This window comes from Oncorhynchus masou, chromosome 22 (genome assembly GCF_036934945.1).
Source record: "Oncorhynchus masou masou isolate Uvic2021 chromosome 22, UVic_Omas_1.1, whole genome shotgun sequence".
Classification (NCBI taxonomy): domain Eukaryota; kingdom Metazoa; phylum Chordata; class Actinopteri; order Salmoniformes; family Salmonidae; genus Oncorhynchus; species Oncorhynchus masou.
The window spans coordinates 34684421-34706600 of NC_088233.1; the positions used below are offsets into that span (position 1 = coordinate 34684421).

Below are 22180 nucleotides of genomic sequence, written 5' to 3' on the forward strand. Positions count from 1 at the left end.
TATTTGGTAGCATTGACTTTAGATTGTTTAACTTGGGTCAAACATTTCGGGTAGCCTTCCACAAGCTTCCCACAATAAGTTGGGTGAATTATGGCCCATTCCTCCTGACAGTGCTGGTGTAACTGAGACAGGTTTGTAGGCCTCGTTGCTCGCACTCGCTCTTTCAATTCTGTCCACACATTTTCTGTAGGAATGAGGTCAGAGCTTTGTGATGGCCACTCCAATACCTTGACTTTGTTGTCCTTAAGCCATTTTGCCACAACTTTGGAGTCATTGTCCATTTGGAAGACCCATTTGCGACCAAGCTTTAACCTCAAGTTAACCTGATGTCTTGAGATGTTGCTTCAAGATAGCCACATAATTTTCCCACCTTATGATGCCAAATATTTTGTGGCCCTCCTGCAGCAAAGCACCCCAACAACATGATGCTGCCACCCCCGTGCGTCACGGTTGGGATGGTAATCTTTGGATTGCAAGCCTCCCCCTCTCCAAACATGACGATGGTCATTATGGCCAAACAGTTCTATTTTTGTTTCATCAGACCAGAGGAGATTTCTCCAAAAAGTACAATCTTTGTCCCCATGTACAATTGCAAAATGTAGTCTGGCTTCTTTATGGTGGTTTTGGAGCAATGGCTTCTTCCTTACTGAGCGGCCTTTCAGGATATCTCAATATGGGACTCGTTTTACTGTGGATATAGATGCTTTTGTACCTGTTTCCTCCAGCATCTTCAAAAGGTCCTTTGCTGTTGTTCTGGGATTAATTTTCGCACCAAAGTACGTGCATCTCTATGAGACAGAACGCGTCTCCTTCCTGAGTGGTATAACGGCTGTGTGGTCCCATGCTGTTTATACTTGCGTACTATTGTTTGTACAGATGAACATGGTACCTTCAGGCGTTTGGGAATTGCTCTCAAGGATGAAGCAGACTTGTGGAGGTCTCCAATTTGTTTCTGAGGTCTTGGCTGATTTCTTTTGATTTTCCCATGATGTCAAGCAAAGAGGCACTGAGATTGAAGCTAGGCCTTGAAATACATCCACAGGTAGACCTCCAATTGACTCAAATGATGTCAATTAGCCTATCAGAAGCTTCTAAAGCCATGACATCATTTTCAGGAATTTTCCAAGCTGTTTAAAAGCACAGTCAACTTAGTGTATGTAAACTTCTGACCCACTGGAATTGTGATACAGTGAATTAAAAGTGAAATAATCTGTCTGTAAACAATTGTTGGAAAAATTACTTGTGTCTTGCACAAAGTCCTAACCGACTTGCCAAAACTATAGTTTTTCAACAAGAAATTTGTGGAGTGGTTGGAAAACGAGTTTTAATGACTCTAACCTAAGTGTACAGTATGTAAACTTCTGACTTCAACTGTACTTCACTCTAGAGTCATTCTGAGATAAGGCCTATATCGAAAGCTCTGCAAGTGGTTTTCACTTCATTGATCTTACAGCTCGCAAATGCCCAAATCATTGTATAAATTCTTTACTGTAATCAATAATGGTTCAGCATTGAGCCCGAAGACTGCAGGGAGATTTTGATAGATTGTGATGCGGATGATGAAGATGATGATGATGATGATGATTATTGTTATGACGATCATTATGCTGATTTTGACATTGTTAGTGATGATAATGGCGATAATGATACAATGCTAAAGAGGATGTTTATTGATCACTGTGTGTATATGATAGTATGTGTAGTTGCATGGCTAATGGCAGCAGGGCTAAGGGCAGCTGTTAACCTGATTGATGTCTCCTCCTTTCCTCTCATCTGCTCCTCTCCTGCCTGCAGATGATGGGAAGCTATCTCTGGACGAGTTCCAGGCATTCTTCTCCGACGGGACGCTGAACGAGGAAGAACTGGAGAATCTGTTTCACACAATTGACTCTGATAACACCAGGTGAGACAGTGCATCACATCACACTTCAACAGCAGAGCAGAGCTACAGACCGGATCACAATGGGTCTGGACCTCAGTGTGGAGATACCATTGAAGCTATATGAAACTATTGCATTTCTTTTACCAAAGTTATCCTCTAGTTTCGGTCTACTTTTATCCATTGCAGGTCTATCCCAGAACCTCTATTCCCCTCTATTCATGCTAGTAGCCTGTTCACTGACATATAGGGCTGCAAAAGACGTGTGTGCGTGTGTCTGCATATGTGAGCAAATGGGCGTATCCTATAGGAATGTGTGTTTGTGCTGTGCAGTGCTATACAGGCAAGTAGATTTTTAGTGTCATGAGTCTTGTCTTGGAGGCAGAACTGAGCGATTTTCCCCTTCGATGAGCCCGCTGCAAAGACAAAATTGGCTAAACTAAAATTTGCTTTTTGGTCTTAATTCAAGTTTAGGGTTAAGCATCAGTGTTAGCAGTGTGGTTAAGGTTAGGTTAAATGTTAGGGTTAGGTTTAAAATCAGATTTAATGACTTTGTGACTGTGCCATGTAGTGACCACTCTGCAGAGCTGCCACCAGAACAAGATTAATGACTGGAACAGTAGGCCAACTCTGCCTGTGTGTATTTTGATCTAGTGAACTAGATCTGTAATATGTCAATCATCATCTGGACTGTTCAAATAAAGTGTGTTACATTGAGGAGGAAATTTCACAAGTCTGAGCTACAATAAATAAAACTGCCGTGTGTATGTGCGTGTGTGTTTCTACGTATGTGACTGTGCATGTGACCGTGCGTGCGTGTGTGTGCGTGTGTGTGTGTGCGTTTGTGTGTGTGTTTGCCAAAGTATACAATTTATCTATACTCGTAAATATCATATCCACTTTTTGAAGGTCTTTTGATGTGGAACTGGTGGAACCTTCAGCTGACAGGCCTTTGTTGATGACACCTTTAGATTAAAAAAAAATAGAAAAGGAGAATGATGAAGAGAAAAATGAAGCATCAGGAAAAGAGATAGAGATTGATGAAAGAATTGCAGAGACTAAGGACAGTCGTCCAGTTCCTATGTTACCTGTGGTCTCTCCTCTTATCTCCTGCCACTCTTTCTTTCTTTTACCCTTAGCTGTCCATGACATCGACCTTGTTATTTTCCGACACTAAATGCTTTCTCTCATTAGAATATCAATTGAAATAACTTTATGCTTTCCCTAAATTTCTCTTTAATCAGGACTTTATCAAACACATCTTTAGATATTATCAGAACATTTCCTTCACCATTACTTTTTTATTTTATTTAACCAGGCAAGATCAGTTAAGAACAAATTCTTATTTACAGTGACGGCCTAGGAACAGTGGGTTAACTGCCTTGTTCAGGGGTCAGAACGACAGATTTTGACCTGGTCAACTTGGGGATTCAATCTAGCAACCTGCACGGTTACTGGCCCAACTCTCTAACCACTAGGCTACTTGCCCCCCCATTACTCAACAGTATAACCAGTTGCTGTTGTGGGGCAATTGATTGGCCTGTTTAGAATGTTAAATTACAATGTAAGCTTTTGCTATTTAATGACCATCTATTTTATCAGCTGACCGGACCACAGCAAGCAAAGATGAACTGTTCACCTTATTCCTGCTCCTCATCAATCTGGTTCCGCCAGATTGTAGTTCGTCATCAGTGATATGAAGCAGTTTCATGCCAAAGAATAAGATTCAAAATTAATAACGATTTAGTGACCTGAAGCTGAATTCATGGGCACAGATATTCTTCTGATTCAAGTTCGGGTCTTGTAACCTGCTGGTCCCCCCTGATGGAGAAGATATAGAGGGTTATACTGTAGATCCATGTTGTGTCGCATGCCAGCCTTTCCTCTGTTTCTTACCCCATTCTCCCACTGCCTCTTCCCGCTCTCTCTCTCTCCCTATGCTGCTCTAACCTGTGGTGTGTTAGTAATGTTGACACTAAGGAACTCTGTGGTAAGTTTTAACAGATGAATCTGTGTGTATGTGTGTGTGTGTATCTGTGAGCTTTACATGGTGTTTGTTTGTGTCTTTGGATGTATTGGATACGTGAACGTATGACCAGATTGTTAATCTGTGAAGTCAATATGCCATGAATAGTTTTTCATCCCAACCATCCCAGTAGAATATCTGCATTGATTAATCACGTAGCTAGTCCGTTATCCCATAAGTCACATGAAGTGCCTGTGTTTGTGCGTGCCTGTGTGTGTGTGTGTGTGTGTGTGTGTGTGTGTGTGTGTGTGTGTGTGTGTGTGTGTGTGTGTGCGTGCGTGCGTGCGTGCGTGCGTGCGTGTGTGTGTGTGCGTGCGTGCGTGCGTGCGTGTGTGTGTGTGTGTTTGTGCGTGCCTGTGTGTGTTTTCCCCTCTTACCACTGTCGTCTTCCCTGTCCTTCCAGACTACTTTGCCAAACACATGGGTGACTATGAGGGTGTACTGGCCTCCCTGGAGACTCTCAACCTGTCCATCCTCAGAGCCATGGACTTCACCAAGAAGGTGAGTCTCATCCTGGTACACTACACTACTAGGTGCTATTAGATGTGTGTGTGCTAGTTTGTCCTGTCTGTATGTATTAATCATTTGCATTTGTTTCAAGGCCTGTGCTAGTCATGGAATTTTGAATGATGGTTATTGCTCAGCCAAAATGACTGCGGTCACAGTAATAACCGTTGGAATAGCAACAGCAAAAAAAATGTTTTTTTTAAAATGTAAGACACACGTTCTCCTCCCCTCCTCTCCTGACTGCATGTGTTGCCATAGAAATAGATTTCTAATGGCAGCCCAGATAATCGAAGACTTGTTTGCAACAAAGTTGCATCATGTTGCTAAGAATCTATGTTATGGTAGAAACCAGTGGCGTTCGGGTGTCATTCAAGATGTGGTCAAGATCAATATATATTTTTTTTGGAACTTGGCCATATTTTATATTACAGCCTATTGGATGACTGGCATTCATATTCCATTCACTCAACTGAATGTAACGTCGATAGGTTTAGGCTACTACATGATACTCACTTTTTCCCTATACCCATCATGAGGTTGCTACAACCGAGGCTATGAATGAAAGTTTACAACATTTGTGCACAGAGTATTTTGAGTAATAAAGATGACAGACAGTGGTGACACATTCATATAATTCCTTCTTGCATCTATCTACACTCTTTCTTCCTCTCACGTTTTCCCTTCGCTTGTAGACTCCAGTGCAAAACACATCAGCTGTCTGTGGCCAGGTGAAAAAAACAACATATCATGACTGCTAACCACTAAACACAGCCTACATCATTGTCACGTCAGAGTCAACATAGCTACTAGAACTAACGTGTTAGTAAACCCACAGTACAGTGTACATTCAGCCTTACCTAGCTTCACCCGTGTTAGGGGAGGTTTTGGCTGGCACCTCCTGTGGCAGGCTGGGTGCAATGCACGCTGACACGGTCGCCAGTTGTATGGTGTTTCCTCCGACACATTGGTGGGGCTGGCTTTCGGGTTAAGTGGGTGTTGTGTCAAGAAGTGCAGCTCTTAACCTTCGCCTCTCTCTCTGGAGTCCGTACGGGAGTTGCAGCAATGGGACAGGTCTGTAACTACCAATTGGGCAAAAATGTTTGTTTTTTATATATATATATACACTATGAAATATAGCTAGCTCTCTCTATCACTCTCTTGCTTCTCCTTCATTTTGGAATAAATGTATTCGTTCAAAACTGCTCACCTATTGTCTTTCTCTCTCTTTGAGTCAACTACTCACCACATTTAATGCACTGCAGTGCTAGCTAGCTGTAGCTTATACTTTCAGTACTAGATTCATTCTCTGATCCTTTGATTGGGTGGACAACAGGTCAGTTCATGCTGCAAGAGCTCTGATAGGTTGGAGGACGTCCTCCGGAAGATGTCATAATTACTGTGTTAATCTATGGAATGGGGTGAGAACCATGAGCCTTGTAGGTTTTGTATTGAGGAGGACAGAAGCTTGCTGTCACCATGGTGCTACCCTACAAAGTGCTGCTGAGGCTACTGTAGAGGTTCATTGCGAAACAGTTTGTTTTAATAAATTATTTGGTGGCGTAAATATATTTAGTATATATTTTTATCTAAAAAGGATAACTTTTTTAATGTTTTATTATTTACATTTTTTACCTTTCTTCCTCTAAGGAGTCTCCACTGGTAGAAACAGACTCAACCGCACAAATGCCAGGCCACCCCATCGTCAGTCAGTCGTTCTTTCCAAACACCAAAAAATATAAAGATGTTATTTTCATGAAGGTCTTCATCCATAAACATCAGTTACATGGTTATGCAGTAATTGTACTAGTGTTCAATGTGGTTTACATTTACATTTAAGTCATTTAGCAGACGCTCTTATCCAGAGCGACTTACAAATTGGTGAATTCACCTTCTGACATCCAGTGGAACAGCCACTTTACAATAGTGCATCTAAATCATTTAAGGGGGGGTGAGAAGGATTACTTATCCTATCCTAGGTATTCCTTGAAGAGGTGGGGTTTCAGGTGTCTCCGGAAGGTGGTGATTGACTCCGCTGTCCTGGCGTCGTGAGGGAGTTTGTTCCACCATTGGGGGGCCAGAGCAGCGAACAGTTTTGACTGGGCTGAGCGGGAACTGTACTTCCTCAGTGGTAGGGAGGCGAGCCGGCCAGAGGTGGATGAACGCAGTGCCCTTGTTTGGGTGTAGGGCCTGATCAGAGCCTGGAGGTACTGCGGTGCCGTTCCCCTCACAGCTCCGTAGGCAAGCACCATGGTCTTGTAGCGGATGCGAGCTTCAACTGGAAGCCAGTGGAGAGAGCGGAGGAGCGGGGTGACGTGAGAGAACTTGGGAAGGTTTACATTGCATGGTGGGGACTCAATGCATCCACCACCAGAAACCATTGAGTTGGAGCTGAGCCTAGCTTTGTGACAATAGCCTGCTGTTTCAGAGCTTCACTTCCATATTATGTTTGTGCCTGGCTTCTCATTAGCGTTGAGTCTGGGTTCAACTTGATGAAGGTAGAGCATCCAGCAACACATAGCAATCAGCTAGTTACCTCTCCCCATTCTAATCAAATATATTTATAAAGCCCTTTTTACATGGGCAGATGTCACAAAGTGCTTATACAGAAACCCAGCCTAAAAACCCAATCAGAAAGCAATGCAGATGTAGTAGCACGGTCACTAGGAAAAACTCCTTAGAAAGGCAGGAACCTAGGAAGAAACTTTTAAGGGGTGGCCAGTCCTTTCTTCTGGCTGTGCTGGGTTAAGATCATAAGAGTACTGTACATGGTCATTAAGGCCAGATCGTTCTTCAAGGTGTTCAAATGATCATAGATGACCAGCAGGGTCAAATAATAATCACAGTGGTTGTATTAGGGTGCAATAGGTCAGAACTTCAGGAGTAAATTTCAGTTGGCATTTTATACTCAAGCATTCAGAGGTCGAGACAGCAGGTGCGGTAGAGCGAGAGATGGTCAAAAACAGCAGGTCCGGGACAAGGTAGCAGGTCCGGTGAACAGGTCAGGGTTCCATAGCCATAGGTAAAACGGCAGAAACTGGATCAGTAGCACAACCAAGTAGACTGGGAACTGCCAGGAGTCATCAGGCCAGGTAGTCCTGAGGCATGGTCCTAGGGCGAGAGCGCTTAGGTTCACACAGGACACCAGATAAGACAGGAACATTTCACCAGATAGGACAGACTGACCCAAGCCCCCCATCACATAGACTATTGCAGCATAGACACTGGAGGCTGAGGCAGAGGGGGGGGGAGGGGGAACTGTGGCCCTGTCTGACGATATGATGATGTAACCCCACCCACTTTACTAATCACAGCCCACACACCATTAGAGGGATATCAACAGACCACCAACTTGCTACGCTGAGACAAGGCTGTTATTAATAGACCATAAAGATCTCCTCTATCACATTATCCCGAGCGGGCACAAAACTGGACAGCAAGATCACCGCAGTGACTCAACCTACTCAAGTCGAGCATAGAAAAAAAAGCCTGACACATCGTGACGCACCCCTCCTAGGGACGGCATGGAAGAGCACTAGTAAGTCAGTGACTCAGCCCCCGTAATTGGGTTAGAGGCAGAGAATCCCCGTGGAGAGAGGGGAGACGGCCAGGCAGAGACAGCAAGGGCGGTTCGTCAGTCCCATTCCTTGCCGTTCACCTTCACACCCCTGGGCCAGACTACACTCAATCATAGGACCTACTGAAGAGATCTCCATAGTCTCCAGTAAAGACTTAAAGGTTGATACCAGGTTTGCGTCTCTCACATGGATAGGCAGACTTTTCCATAACAATGGAGTTCTATAGGAGAAACCCCTGCCTCCAGCTGTTTGCTAAGAAAGTTTAGGGACAATAAGGAGGCCTGCGTCTTGTGACCATAGCGTACGTATCGGTATGTATGGAAGCCCAATTCGGGGCGATAGGTAGGAGCAAGTCCATGTAATACTTTATAGGTTAGCAGTACAAGCTTGAAATCAGACTTAGCCTTAACAGGAAGTCACTGTAGGCTAGCACTGGAGTAATAGGATCCCCTTTTTAGTTCTAGTCAATATTCTAGAAGCCGTATTTAGCACTAACTGAAGTTTATTAAGTGCTTTATCCGAGTAGCCGGAGAGTAGAGCATTGCAGTAGTCTAATCTAGAAGTTTAAAAAAGCATGGATTAACTTTTCTGCATAATTTCTGGACAAAAGGTTTTTTGCAATGTTACGTAGATGGAAAAAAACTGTCATTGAAATAGTCTTGATATGTTCGTAAAAAGAGAGATCAGGGTCCAGAGTAATGCCGAGGTCCTTCACAGTTTTATTTGAGAGGACCATACAACCATCAATATTCATTGTCAGATCAGACAGCAGATCTGTTTTGAGTTTAAAAGAAAAAAATGTGCCGCCATCCACTTCCTTATGTCTGAAACAACATCTTCCAGGGTACGCAATTTTTGAGCTTCACCATTTTTCATCGAAATGTACAGCTAGCTGTGTGTCACCTGCATAGCAGTGAAAGTTGACATTGTGTTTCCAAATGACCTCACCAAGAGGTAGATTATATAGTGGAAACAATCGTGATCCAAAACAGAACCTTGAGGAACACGGAAACATACAATTGATTTGTCAGAGGACAAACCATCCACAGAGACGAACTGATATGTTTCCGACAGATAAGATCTAAACCAGGCAAGAACTTGTGTGAAAGAATGTGGTGATTGATTGTGTCAAAAGCGGCACTAAGGTCTAGGACAGCCAAACTCAACTGTTATGCAATACATCATTTTTCAGACATCTTTAAAAAAAAGAATCAACCGGATGCAGCGACCGCTTTAACTCAGCAAACTCTCATTCTCGCTCTCTCTCTAAACAGCGACCGCCTCTACTAGTGCCCCAACTAATCTAATCGCGTGGTTATATGCAAATACAAGAAGCCGCGTCTTACACATTAATCCAAATATCCTCAGCGGAACCTTGGGACATGCAGGCAGAAAGAAACAGAACGATTTGACCACGGTTCATATGTAAATATCACAGATAGAAGAAGCTTAGTTACTAGTATCTTTGTTAATATGGCTTGTTACATTTTTTTTTAAATACTCTGAAAACCATATATTCAAAGACGAGTGTACAGAACAGTATTTGTTAATTCTCCCCGCAACTAGCAGAAAACAAATGTGCCGGATATGCAATGAGTCTGTAGCTCTCGTGATAGCAGGCAATGTTAAGCTCCATTATAACACCAGGCACAGTAAATTCTATCAGACCTGAACACAGAGGTGAGAACAAACCAGATTAACCATCTCAAATCCCAATATGATAAGTCCACCAAAGTCCTTGTCAATTCTCTGACAGCCTAACAACGTGCAATGGAGTGTTCACTGAGGATAGCTTGGGTTTTGGGAAAACACCCTCAAATTCAACCACTGAGATGGTAAAAGAATGCATGTGTGAAGTTGCTGACACCTTGCTTGAGGGTTAAAAATAGATGAGCTCAGGGAAAATATCAAACAGATCCCACTGTCAGATTCCACAGCAATGAGGAGAGCTGAAATATTAGCTGAAGATTTAACTTCACAACTTGATGTATAAGGACACAAGGCAAGACCCAGATGCAGACATGGGAAGCAGATGGTTTGAGTCTTGATATTTATTAAACAATCTTAAAGGGGTAGGCAAGAGAATGGTCGTGGACAGGCAAAAGGTCAAAACCAGTTCAGAGTCCAGGAGGTACAGAGTGGCAGGCAGGCTCAAGGTCAGGGCAGGCAGAATGGTCAGGCAGGCGGGTACAGAGTCCAGGAGTTACAGGCAGGCAGGGCAGGCAGAATGGTCAGGCAGGCGGGTACGGAGTCCAGGAGTTACAGAGTGGCAGGCAGGCTCGAGGTCAGGGCAGGCAGAATGGTCAGGCAGGCGGGTACAGAGTCCAGGAGTTACAGAGTGGCAGGCAGGCTCGAGGTCAGGGCAGGCAGAATGGTCAGGCAGGCAGGCAGAATGGTACAGAGTCCAGGAGTTACAGAGTGGTAGGCAGGCTCGAGGTCAGGGCAGGCAGAATGGTCAGGCAGGCGGGTACGGAGTCCAGAAAATAGGCAAGGTTAAAAAAAAAACGGGAGTACTAGCAAAAGAGAATAGAAGCAGGAGTACGGAAAAACCGCTGGTAGACTTGAAAAGCATACAAGACAAACTGGCACAGAGAGACAGGAAACACAGGGAGATATACAGCAGGGATAATAAGCGACACCTGGGGGGGGGGGGGGTGGAGACAATCACGCCAAGTGAAACAGATCAGGGTGTGACATGATGAGGCTATTCAGAATGCAACATGTATTTCATTAGCTGTGGATGAATCAACAGATAACACTGATAATGCCCAGCTTCTGGTGTTTGTCTGATTTTATAACAAAACAAGGAATTCTGTGAGGAGCTATTGGGCTTAACACATCTAGAATCACACACGCGAGGAGAGGATACCCATGAGGCCATCAAAGGATGCTGACAAAAGGGGGATAGATCTGAAGTCATCACAGATGGAGCTCCAGCCATGATGGGAAGAGGGAGGAGACTGGTTGCACATTTGAAAGAGGACCACCCTGACCTGACATCATATCACTGCATCATCCATTAATTTGTCCTGTGTGCCAGTCTGTGAAAATAGTATTCTGAGGTCATGACAACAATGATGAAACTTCTCAACTTTTTGAGAGCAACATCATCCCTACAACACCGCCTGCTACAAGGCATTCTGACAGAGGCCAATGCCAGTTTGGATTACTTACTACAGGACAACAATGTCAGATGACTCAGCAAAGGGTTCTGGAACATTTTTGGGCCATTTAGGTGGAAATCAAAGCTTTCTTATGAGAGCAAAATAGTGACAAGGCAACTCAGTTTTCTGAGTTTTCAGAAGATGAGAAGAGGGCACCTTAATCAACTGAATGTTAATCTGCAGGGACGGGACAACACAGTGTGAGACATGATAACAGCAGTCTGGGCTTTTCAGAAGAAATTGGAGCTTTTCAAGAATGATCTCCAGGGAGAATTTGTCCTCCTCCCCAATCTTTTGGTGCAAATGCAGGGAGACAAAGATGTTCCCAACCATGTTGATTTCATCCAGAAGCTGATGGATAACTTCAAGGCTCGCTTTGATGACATCACTGTTGGAAGATAACTGCTGCTGCTCATCCAGAACCCCATTCTTGGTCACAAATGTCACAAAGTTGTCAGAAGAAGCAAAACAGATCACAACAAATGGAGTTGATTGAGGCTGGAGATTGTGACCCTGATACTTTCTGGGGGAAGATTTCCCTGTCCTCAAGAAACTGGCATTATACATCCTGATTATGGTTGGCTCCACATACAGCTGTGAATCAGCCTTCTCCACAATGAACTTTATTAAAAACAAATGCTGTACCAAGCTCACCAATGAACACTTGCACCATTGTCTCAGAGTTGCTCTCATACCATTTGCGCCAAAGTTCAAAGCACTGGCAGGAGACAGAAATTGTAATTTCTCTCATTAATGCAAGGTAAGAACCATTGTGACTTATACATTAATATTGAATGGCCCACAGCGACATTCTATCCATTCAGGTTATTATTTTTGTTCAACTCTCCTTTGTTCTCCAGAAAACTTGCACTGTATTTTATTTAAATACATATTAAATCAAGGCCAATGTACAATGGTTCACAGTGCACATTTTGCATAGACAATTATGTAACCACTTTTGTTCTTCAGCAATGTTGATGGAATGTTGTACGTTTACATTCGAAAGAAGTAGTAATTAATTCGTAGTCTTGTTTAATGTATTTAATGTACATTTTATATAACAACATGTTACCTAAGTCGTAGACGACTATGTGTATTACTACGCTGTACCACTGTGGCAATAAAGGACGATATCCATCCGGACTTTGGCCACCTAGGAAATTTGTGTCTCTGGACCTTCTCAAATAGTAGTTGAGTACCCCTGGTCTAGGAACAAGAGGACAGATGCAGAGTCTTGGTCTGACGTCATTAAAAGGTAATTTACCACCTTCACGAGTGCAGTCTCAGTACTATGATGTGGTCTAAAACCAGATTGGAGCGTTTTGTATTCATTATTTATTTTCAGGAAGGCAGTGAGTTGCTGTGCAACAGCTGTTTTTTTAAATTGAGAGGAATGGGAGATTCAATATAGGCCGATAGTTGTTTTATTAAATTTCCGGATCAAGGTTTGGCTTTTTCACTTTTAGTGAGTTTGGTACACATGTGGAGGATAGGAAGCAGTTTATTATGTTCAACATAGGAGTTGAACTATTTCAGTAGTTTAGTTGGAATAGGGTTCAGTAGACAGCTGTAAGGTTTAGAGGCCATGACTATTTTCGTGAATGTGTCGAGAGATACAGGACTGCAAAACTTGAGTGTCTCCATTGATTTTAGGTCCTGGCAGTTCTGTGCATCTCTTTTCGTCGAAGAAGTTCATGAATTCATCACTGCTGAAGTGAAGGTCATCCTCTCTTGGGGAATGCTGCTTTTTACTTAGCTTTGCGACAGTATCAAAAATACATTTTGGATTGTTTTTACTCTCCTCAATTTGGTTGAAAAAGTAGGCTGATAGTGCAGCAGTGAGGGCTCTTCGAAATCCGCTACTGTCTTTCCAAGCTAGTCAGAAAACCTCCAGTTTGGTGGAGCGCCGTTTCCATTCCAATATTCTGGAAGCTTCAAAGCTTAGGCATTTTTTTGTATACCAGGGGGCTAATTTCTTGTGACAAATGTTTTTAGTTTTTAGAGGTGCCACTGCATCTAGGGTATTACGCAAGGTTAAATTTGGATCCTCAGTTAGGTGGTTAACTGATTTTTGTACTCCAACAGAAGGGCCCCTAGGAATTAAAAAAATATATATTTCACCTTTATTTAACCAGGTAGGCTAGTTGAGAACATGTTCTCATTTACAACTGCGACCTGGCAAAGATAAAACAAAGCAGTTCAACACATACAACAACAGAGTTACACATGGAATAAACTAGCATACAGTCAATAATACAGTAGAAAAAGTCTATATACAGTGTGTGCAAATGAGGTAAGATAAGGGATGTATGGCAATAAATAGGCCATGGTGGCAAAGTTATTACAATATTCCAATTAATCACTGGAGTGATAGATGTGATCTTTGGGTTGTCCAAGAATTTACAGTGCAGTTTTTGATAATCCTTGGTTGGGGTCTGAGCATATTATTTGTTGTGATTGCAAAAGTAATAAGATTGCAAAAGTAATATGATGGCCCGATAGTCCAAAATTATGAGGATTTTTTGTTGTTGATCCACAATATTTATTCCACAGGACAAATCTAGATCCAGGGTATGACTGTGGCAATACCTAGTACCAGTCAAAAATTTGGACACACCTACTCATTCAAGGGTTTTTCTTTACTATTTCCTACATTGTAGAATAATAGTGAAGACATCAAAACTATGATATAACACATATGGAATCATATAGTAACCACCATCTTATTACATCTTATTACCAAAAAAAAGTGTTAAACAAATCAAAATATATGTTATATTTGAGATTCTTCAAAGTAGCCACCCCGTGCCTTGATGACAGCCTTGCACACTCTTGGTATTCTCTCAACCAGCTTCACCTGGAATGCTTTTCAAACAGTCTTGAAGGAGTTCCCACACATTCTGAGCACTTGTTGGCTGCTTTTCCTTCACTCTGTGGTCCAACTCATCCCAAACCATCTCAATTGAGTTGAAGTCAGGTGATTGTGGAGGCTAGGTCATCTGATGCAGCACTCCATCACTCTCCTTCTTGGTCAAATAGCCCTTACACAGCCTAGAAGTATGTTGGTTCATTGTCCTGTTGAAAAACAAATGATATTTCCCGTTAAGCGCAAACCAGATGTGATGGCGTATCACTGCAGAATGCTGTGGGAGCCATGCTGGTAAAGTGTGCTATGAATCCTGAATAAATCACAGACAGTCTCACCAGAAAAGCACCCCCACACCATCACACCTCCTCCTCCATGCTTTACGGTGGGAACCACACATGTAGAGGTCATCCATTCACCTACTCTGCGTCTCACAAAGACACGGTGGTTGGAACCAAAAATCGCAAACTTGGACTCATCAGACCAAAGGAAAGATTTCCACCAGTCTAATGTCCATTGCTCGTGTTTCTTCGCTCAGGCAAGTCTCTTCTTCTTATATGTGTCCTTTAATAGGGGTTTCTTTGCAGCAATTCGACCATGAAGGCCTGATTTACACAGTCTCCTCTGAACAGTTGATGTTGAGATGTGTCTGTTACTTGAAATCTGTTAAGCATTTATTTGGGCTGCAATTTCTGAGGCTGATAACTCTAATGAGCTTATCCTCTGCAGCAGAGGAAACTCTGGGTCTTCCTTTCCTGTGGCGGGTGTCATGGGATCCAGCTTTATCATAACGCTTGATGTTTTTTGCGACTGCACTTGAAGAAACTTCAAAGTCCGGATTGACTGACCTTCAGGTCTTAACATCTAGCGTCGAGCAATCCCGTATCCGGGAGCGTAATCATAGCCTCAAGCTCATTAGCATAACGCAATGTTAACTATTCATGAAAATCGCAAATGAAATTAAATAAATATATTGGCTCACACGCTTAGCCTTTTGTTAACAACACTGTCATCTCAGATTTTTAAAATATGCTTTTCAACCATAGCTACACAAGCATTTGTGTAAGAGTATTGATAGCTAGCATAGCATTAAGCCTAGCATTCAGCAGGCAACATTTTCACAAAAACAAGAAAAGCATTCAAATAAAATCATTTACCTTTGAAGAACTTCGGATGTTTTCAATGAGGAGACACTCAGTTAGATAGTGTAACGGCGTTCTTCGTTTGTTGAAAGAGAGTCGGACCGAAATGCAGTGTGGTGGTTACTCATGTCTTTAATGTAGAAGATAGCGATACATGAAATAACTTAAATAAATACAAAACAACAAACGGAACGTGAAAACTAATTATAGCCTATCTGGTGAACACTACACAGAGACAGGAACAATCACCCACGAAATACACAGTGAAACCCAGGCTACCTAAATACGGTTCCCCATCAGAGACAACAAGAATCACCTGACTCTGATTGAGAACCGCCTCAGGCAGCCAAACCTAAACTAAACACACCCCTAATCAACCACAATCCCAATGCCTACAAAAACCCCAATACGACAACACAATAACATAAACCCATTTCACACCCTGGCCTGACCAACTAATTAACTAAAACGCAAAATACTAAGACCAAGGCGTGACAGAACCCCCCCCCCCTAAGGTGCGGACTCCCGGACGCACCTCAAAACCATAGGGAGGGTCCGGGTGGGCGTCTGTCCATGGTGGCGGTTCCGGCTCGGGACGTGGACCCCACTCCATTAATGTCATAGTTCCTCCCCTACGCGTCCTGGGATAATCCACCCTCGCCGCCGAACTTGGCCTAGTAGTCCTCACCCAGAACCCCACTGGACTGAGGGGCAGCTCGAGACAGAGGGGCAGCTCGGGACAGAAGGGCAGCTCGAGACAGAGGGGCAGCTCGGGACAGAGGGGCAGCTCGGGACAGAGGGGCAGCTTGGAACAGAGGAAGCCCAGCACTGAGAGGAAGCCCAGCACTGAAAGGAAGCCCAGCACTGAGAAGAAGCCCAGCCAGGCAGTTGAATCCGGCAGATCCTGGCTGGCTGGCAGTTCTGGCAGATCCTGGCTGACTGGCGGATCTGGAAGAGTCTGGTTGACTCGCGGATCTGGAAGAGTCTGGTTGACTAGCAGATCTGGAGTCTGGTTGACTAGCAGATCTAGAAGAGTCTGGACGACTAGCAGATCTGGAAGATTCTGGTCGACTGGTAGATCTGGAAGAGTCTGGTTGACTGGCAGATCTGGAAGAGTCTGGTTGACTGGCAGATCTGGAAGAGTTTGGTTGACTGGCAGATCTGGAAGAGTCTGGCTGACTGGCAGATCTGGAAGAGTCTGGCTGACTGGCAGATCTGGAAGAGTCTGGCTGACTGGCAGATCTGGAAGAGTCTGGCTGACTGGGAGATCTGGAAGAGTCTGGCTGACTGGCAGATCTGGAAGAGTCTGGTTGACTGGCAGATCTCCGAGTCTAGTGACTGGCAGATCTGCAGACTGGCTGACTGGCAGATCTGGAAGAGTCTGGCTGACTGGCAGATCTGGAAGAGTCTGGCTGACTGGCAGATCTGGAAGAGTCTGGCTGACTGGCAGATCTGGAAGAGTCTGGCTGACTGGCGGATCCTGGCAGACTGCGGCTCTGGCTGCTTCATGCTGACTGGCGGCTCTGGCTGCTCCATGCAGATTGACAGACGGCTTCTTACAGACTGACAGCTCTGGCTGCTCCATGCAGACTAACAGCTCTGGCAGCTCCTTGCAGACTGGCAGCTCCTTGCAGACTGGCAGCTCCTTGCAGACTGGCAGCGCCTTGCAGACTGGCAGCACCTTGCAGACTGGCAGCTCCTTGCAGACTGGCAGCTCCTTGCAGACTGGCAGCTCCTTGCAGACTGGCAGCTCCTTGCAGACTGGCAGCTCCATGCAGACTGGCAGCTCCATGCAGCCTGGCAGCTCCTTGAAGACTGGCAGCTCCTTGCAGACTGGCAGCTCCTTGCACACTGGCAGCTCCATGCAGACTGGCAGCTCTAGCTGCTCCATGCAGACTGGCAGCTCTGGCTGCTACATGCAGACTGGCAGCTCTGGCTGCTTCATGCAGACTGGCAGCTCAGGCTGCTCCAAACAGGCAGGAGGCTCCGGCAGCGCTGTAGAGGAGGAAGGCTCTAGAGGTGCTGAACAAGCGGGAGACTCCGGTAGCGCAGGAGAGGAGAAAGGCTCTGATAGCGCTGAACAGACAGGAGACTCCAGCAGCGCTGTAGAGGAGGAAGGCTCTAGAAGCGCTGTATAGGCGGGAGACTCCGACAGCGCAGGAGAGGGAGAAAGCGCTGGCTCCGCTGAACAGGCGAGGCGCACTGAAGGCCTGGTGCGTGGTACTGGAACTGGTGGTACTGGATCGAGGACACGCACAGGAAGCCTGGTGCGGGGAGCTGCCACCGGAGGACTGGTGTGTGAAGGTGGCACAGGATGGACTGGACCGTGAAGTGGTACTGGAGAGCCTGAGAGCAGGACTGGCACAGCACGTGCAAGTCTAGGTAGGTACACAGGAGGCCTAGTGCGTGAGGCTGGCACATTTTTCACCAGCCGACTAACACGCACCTCAGGACTAGTATGGAGCGCTGACCCAGGTGCCATTAAATCCCCGACACGCTCTGTCGGATGAATCTTGTACCTAAAGCACCAAGCTAGCAACTCCCTCATTACTCTCTCCTCCAATTTCCCCATTAACTCCTTCACAGTCTCTGCTTCGCTCACCTCCAACACCGGTTCTGGTCTCCTCCTTGGCTCCTCACGATAAACAGGGAGAGTTGGCTCAGGTCTGTCTCCTGACTCAGCCACTCTCCCTCTGAGCCCCCCAATACATTTTGGGGCTGACTCACGGGCTTTCCTCTGCGCCGTCGTGATTGCCTCTCCAACTCCATTCTCCTATAGCCCTCTTCGCACTGCTCCAGCGAATCCCAGGCGGGCTCCGGCACTCTCTCTGGGTCGACCGCCCACCTGTCTATTTCATCCCACGTCGTATACTCCATGCTTCTGCTGTCCATAACGACCTCCCTTCGCTGCTCCTGCTGTCGCTGCCTGTTAACACGCTGCTCGGTCCATGTGTGGTGGGTGATTCTGTAACGGCGTTCTTCGTTTGTTGAAAGAGAGTTGGACCGAAATGCAGCGTGGTGGTTACTCATGTCTTTAATGTAGAAGATAGCGATACATGAAATAACTTAAATAAATACAAAACAACAAATGGAACGTGAAAACTAATTACAGCCTATCTGGTGAACACTACACAGAGACAGGAACAATCACCCATGAAATACACAGTGAAACCCAGGCTACCTAAATACGGTTCCCCATCAGAGACAACAAGAATCACCTGACTCTGATTGAGAACCGCCTCAGGCAGCCAAACCTAAACTAAACACACCCCTAATCAACCACAATCCCAATGCCTACAAAAACCCCAATACGACAACACAATAACATAAACCCATGTCACACCCTGGCCTGACCAACTAATTAACTAAAACACAAAATACTAAGACCAAGGCGTGACAGATAGCAAATGTTCAGTTTTTCCAAAAATATTATTTGTGTAGGAGAAATCGCTCCGATTTGTTCATCACGTTTGGCTAAGAAAACCCCCTGAAAATTCAGTCATTACAACGCCAAACTTTTTTCCAAATTAACTCCATAATATCGACAGAAACATGGCAAACGTTGTTTAGAATCAATCCTCAAGGTGTTTTTCACATATCTATTCGATGATAAATCATTCGTGGCAGTTGCCTTTCTCCTCTGAACTAAATGGAAAAGTGGGCGCAGCTGGAGATTGCGCAATAATTTCGACGGAGGACACCAAGCGGACACCTGGTAAATGTAGTCTCTTATTGTCAATCTTCCAATGATAAGCCTACAAATACGTCACAATGCTGCAGACACCTTGGGAAAGTGTAGGCTCATTCCTGGCGCATTCACAGCCATATAAGGAGACATTGGAACACAGCGCATTCAAAATCTGGGCCATTTCCTGTATGAAATTTCATCTTGGTTTCGCCTGTAGCTTTAGTTCTGTGGCACTCACAGACAATATCTTTGCAGTTTTGGAAACGTCAGAGTGTTTTCTTTCCAAAGCTGTCAATTATATGCATAGTCGAGCATCTTTTTGTGAGAAAATATCTTGTTTAAAACGGGAACGTTTTTTTATCCAAAAATTTAAAGAGCGCCCCCTATATCGAAGAAGTTAAAGTAATGATGGACTGTCATTTCTCTTTGCTTATTTGAGCTGTTCTTGCCATAATATGTACTTGGACTTTTACCAAATAGGGCTATCTTCTGTATGCCACCCCTACCTTAACTTTTAACAAGGCACATTAATTGAAATGCATTCCAGGTGACTACCTAATGAAGCTGGTTCAGAGAATGCCAAGAGTGTGCAAAGCTGTCATCAAGGCAAAGGGTTGCTACTTTGAAGAATCTCAAATATAAAATATATTTGGATTTGTTTAACAATTTTTTGGTTACTACATGATTCCATGTGTGTAATTTCATACTTTTGATGTCTTCACTATTATTCTATAATGTAGAAAATAGTAAAAATAAAGAAAATCTCTGAAATGAGTAGGTGTGTCCAAACTTTTGACTGATACTTTAGGTCTGGATACATGTAGGACAAAACCCCCTGAGTCGATGATGATTCCGAAAACCTTTTGGAGTTGGTCTGTGGACTTTTCCATGTGAAAATTGAAGTCACCAAAAAATTGAATATTATCTGCCATGACTATCTGCCTTGGTCCGATAGGAATTCAGGGAACTCAGTGAGGAACACTGTTATACAGCCCAGGAGGCCTGTAAACAGTAGCTATAAAAGTGAACTGCATAGATGTCATGACTAGAAGCTCAAAAGACGAAGACTCTTTTTTAAATTTGCTGTCATAAATATTAGCAAAACCTCTGTCTTTGCGGTATGCGCAAGGGATATGGTCTCTTGTAACCAGGAGGAGAGGCCTCATTTAACACAGTAAATTCATCTGACTTGAGCCATGTTTCAGTCAGGCCAATCACATCAAGGTTATGTTCAGTGATTAGTTCATTGACTATGACTGCCTTGGAAGTGAGGAATCTAACATTAAGTAGTCCTATTTTGAGATTTGAGATATAATCACAATCTCTTTCAATAATGACAGTAATGGAGGAGGTCTTTATTCCAGTGAGAATGCTAAGGTGAACTCCGCCATGTTTAGTTTTGCCTGACCTACATCAAGGAACAGACACAGTCTAAATGGGGAAAGCTGAGCTGACTACACTGACTGTGCTAGTGGCAGACTCCACTAAGCTGACAGGCTGCTTAACAGCCTGCTACTTGACCTGCATCCTATCTCATTATGGAGCTAGAGGAGTTAGAGCCCAGTCTATGTTGATGATAAGATGACAGCACCCCGCCAGCTTGGATGGAGTCCTTCACTCCTCAGCAGGCAACGCTTGGTCCTCTTTGTTGGGGAGTCCCAGAAAGAGTGCCAGTCATCTACAAATTATATATTTTGGGAGGGGCAGAAAACCGTTTTCAACCAGCGATTGAGTTGTTTGAGTCTGCTGTAGAGCTCATCACTCACTGGGGGGGGGGGGGGCAGAGACAATTTCTTGATGCCAACACATCTTTCTAGCTAGGTTACACACTGAAGTTATGTTGTGCTTGGTGACCTCTGACTGTTTCATCCTAACATCGCTGGTGCCGACGTGGATAACAATATCCCTATACCATCTACATTCACCACTTTTAGTCTCAGCCTACACCATCTAAAGATGAGCCTTTACGTCGGTAGCCCTGCCCCCTGGTAAACAATGTATGATTGTTGGATGATTCTTTTAAGTCTAATACTGGATGGAGTCACCAATGACTAGGGTTTTCAATTTGTCAGAGCTAATGGTGGGAGGCTCCGGCGGCCCAGATCCCATAACGGGTGGAGGAGAGACCTGAGAAGGCTCGGGCTCTGACTCCGACTCATTGCTTAGTGGGGGAAACCAGTTGAAAGTTTCTATTGGCTGAATGAGCGACACCAGTTAAGCATGCCAAATGCATTTCTTTCCAGAAGCCACAAGAAAATTGTCCGGTTACAGGGGCTGTACAGGGGGATTAACACTACTCCCTGTATTTACTGTTTGCACAGACGTTGTATCATCCTTTTCTACACTTAAATTTCCCTTGCCTTACGATTGTGTCTGAAGCTGAGCTTGCAACTCTGCTATCTTCACCATAAGGCGATAGTTCACCTGCATATTAAGAGTTCAGGGACTGGAATGAGAATCAATGATGCTACTTAGCTTTTTATTTTTTTTGCGTCTGGAGGAGGTCCTGCAGATCTATGTCCAGATAAAGCGTACGGGGTGAGTAAATTTAATTTAAAAAGTTGTGGGAGGACAAAAAAACCTTAGTAAACTTGATTATATAGTTATTAAGAGTAAAAAGCGAAAAAGTTTGGCAGCTAGCCAAGTGGCAAGAAACAGTACAACAGTACGGAAACAACGCGGAAGTGCGTTGAACGACTGTGTTGAACAACTGTTGTTTTATTTATCAGTCTATCTCAGCCCTCACCATTGTTCTCTTTCTCCAGGCTGAATATTGGCATCCCGTGCAATTTACAGTCCTGGTACTTGACGGAACCGAGCTTTTTATAAGTACTGCAGTTTAGAGTCCTTAAAGAGTTGGCTGAAGGGCTCTTGTAAACTATCTAGACGTACACTATCTAGCAATTTGTAAGTCGCTCTGGATAAGAGCGTCTGCTAAATGACTTAAATGTAAATGTAATGTAATGAGTTCACTCTTTAAATATTGAGGGTCCATTTTACAGTGCTCCGCTAGGCAGTGCTGCAGCTACTGGTGCTGCTGTGTTCACATGGTTGGCTGTGATGCAGTGGCCTCCTCAGGACCTTGGGGAAGAGAGAGATGGCACTTTGGAAGAAAACCGTTTCTGTTTAAACATAGCTGAATGACTACAAACAAGAACACCTTCAATGATTTAGAAAAGCTATTTTTTCCATCACTGTCACCCTTTTCTCCATCACCAATCTCTTCTCGTTCTCTTCTTTTGTTATTTCTCCTTCTCTCACAGTATTTGTTCCTGTTCTTCTCTATTCTCTTGCAGCACTGACTCTGCTGCTATGCTCTGATGTTTAATCTTA

At 44.2% G+C, this 22180-nt stretch overlaps 1 protein-coding gene across 1 annotated transcript in view; it reads left to right on the forward strand.

Moving 5' to 3' along the window:
• Positions 1-22180, forward strand: part of LOC135509378 (N-terminal EF-hand calcium-binding protein 2-like) — a 148166-nt gene that overhangs the window by 50554 nt on the left and 75432 nt on the right. The window contains exons 3-5 of the mRNA XM_064929995.1: positions 1795-1903; positions 3844-3869; positions 4309-4406. Coding sequence (XP_064786067.1) covers positions 1795-1903; positions 3844-3869; positions 4309-4406 — 233 coding nt within the window. The remainder of the gene's footprint in view (positions 1-1794; positions 1904-3843; positions 3870-4308; positions 4407-22180) is intronic.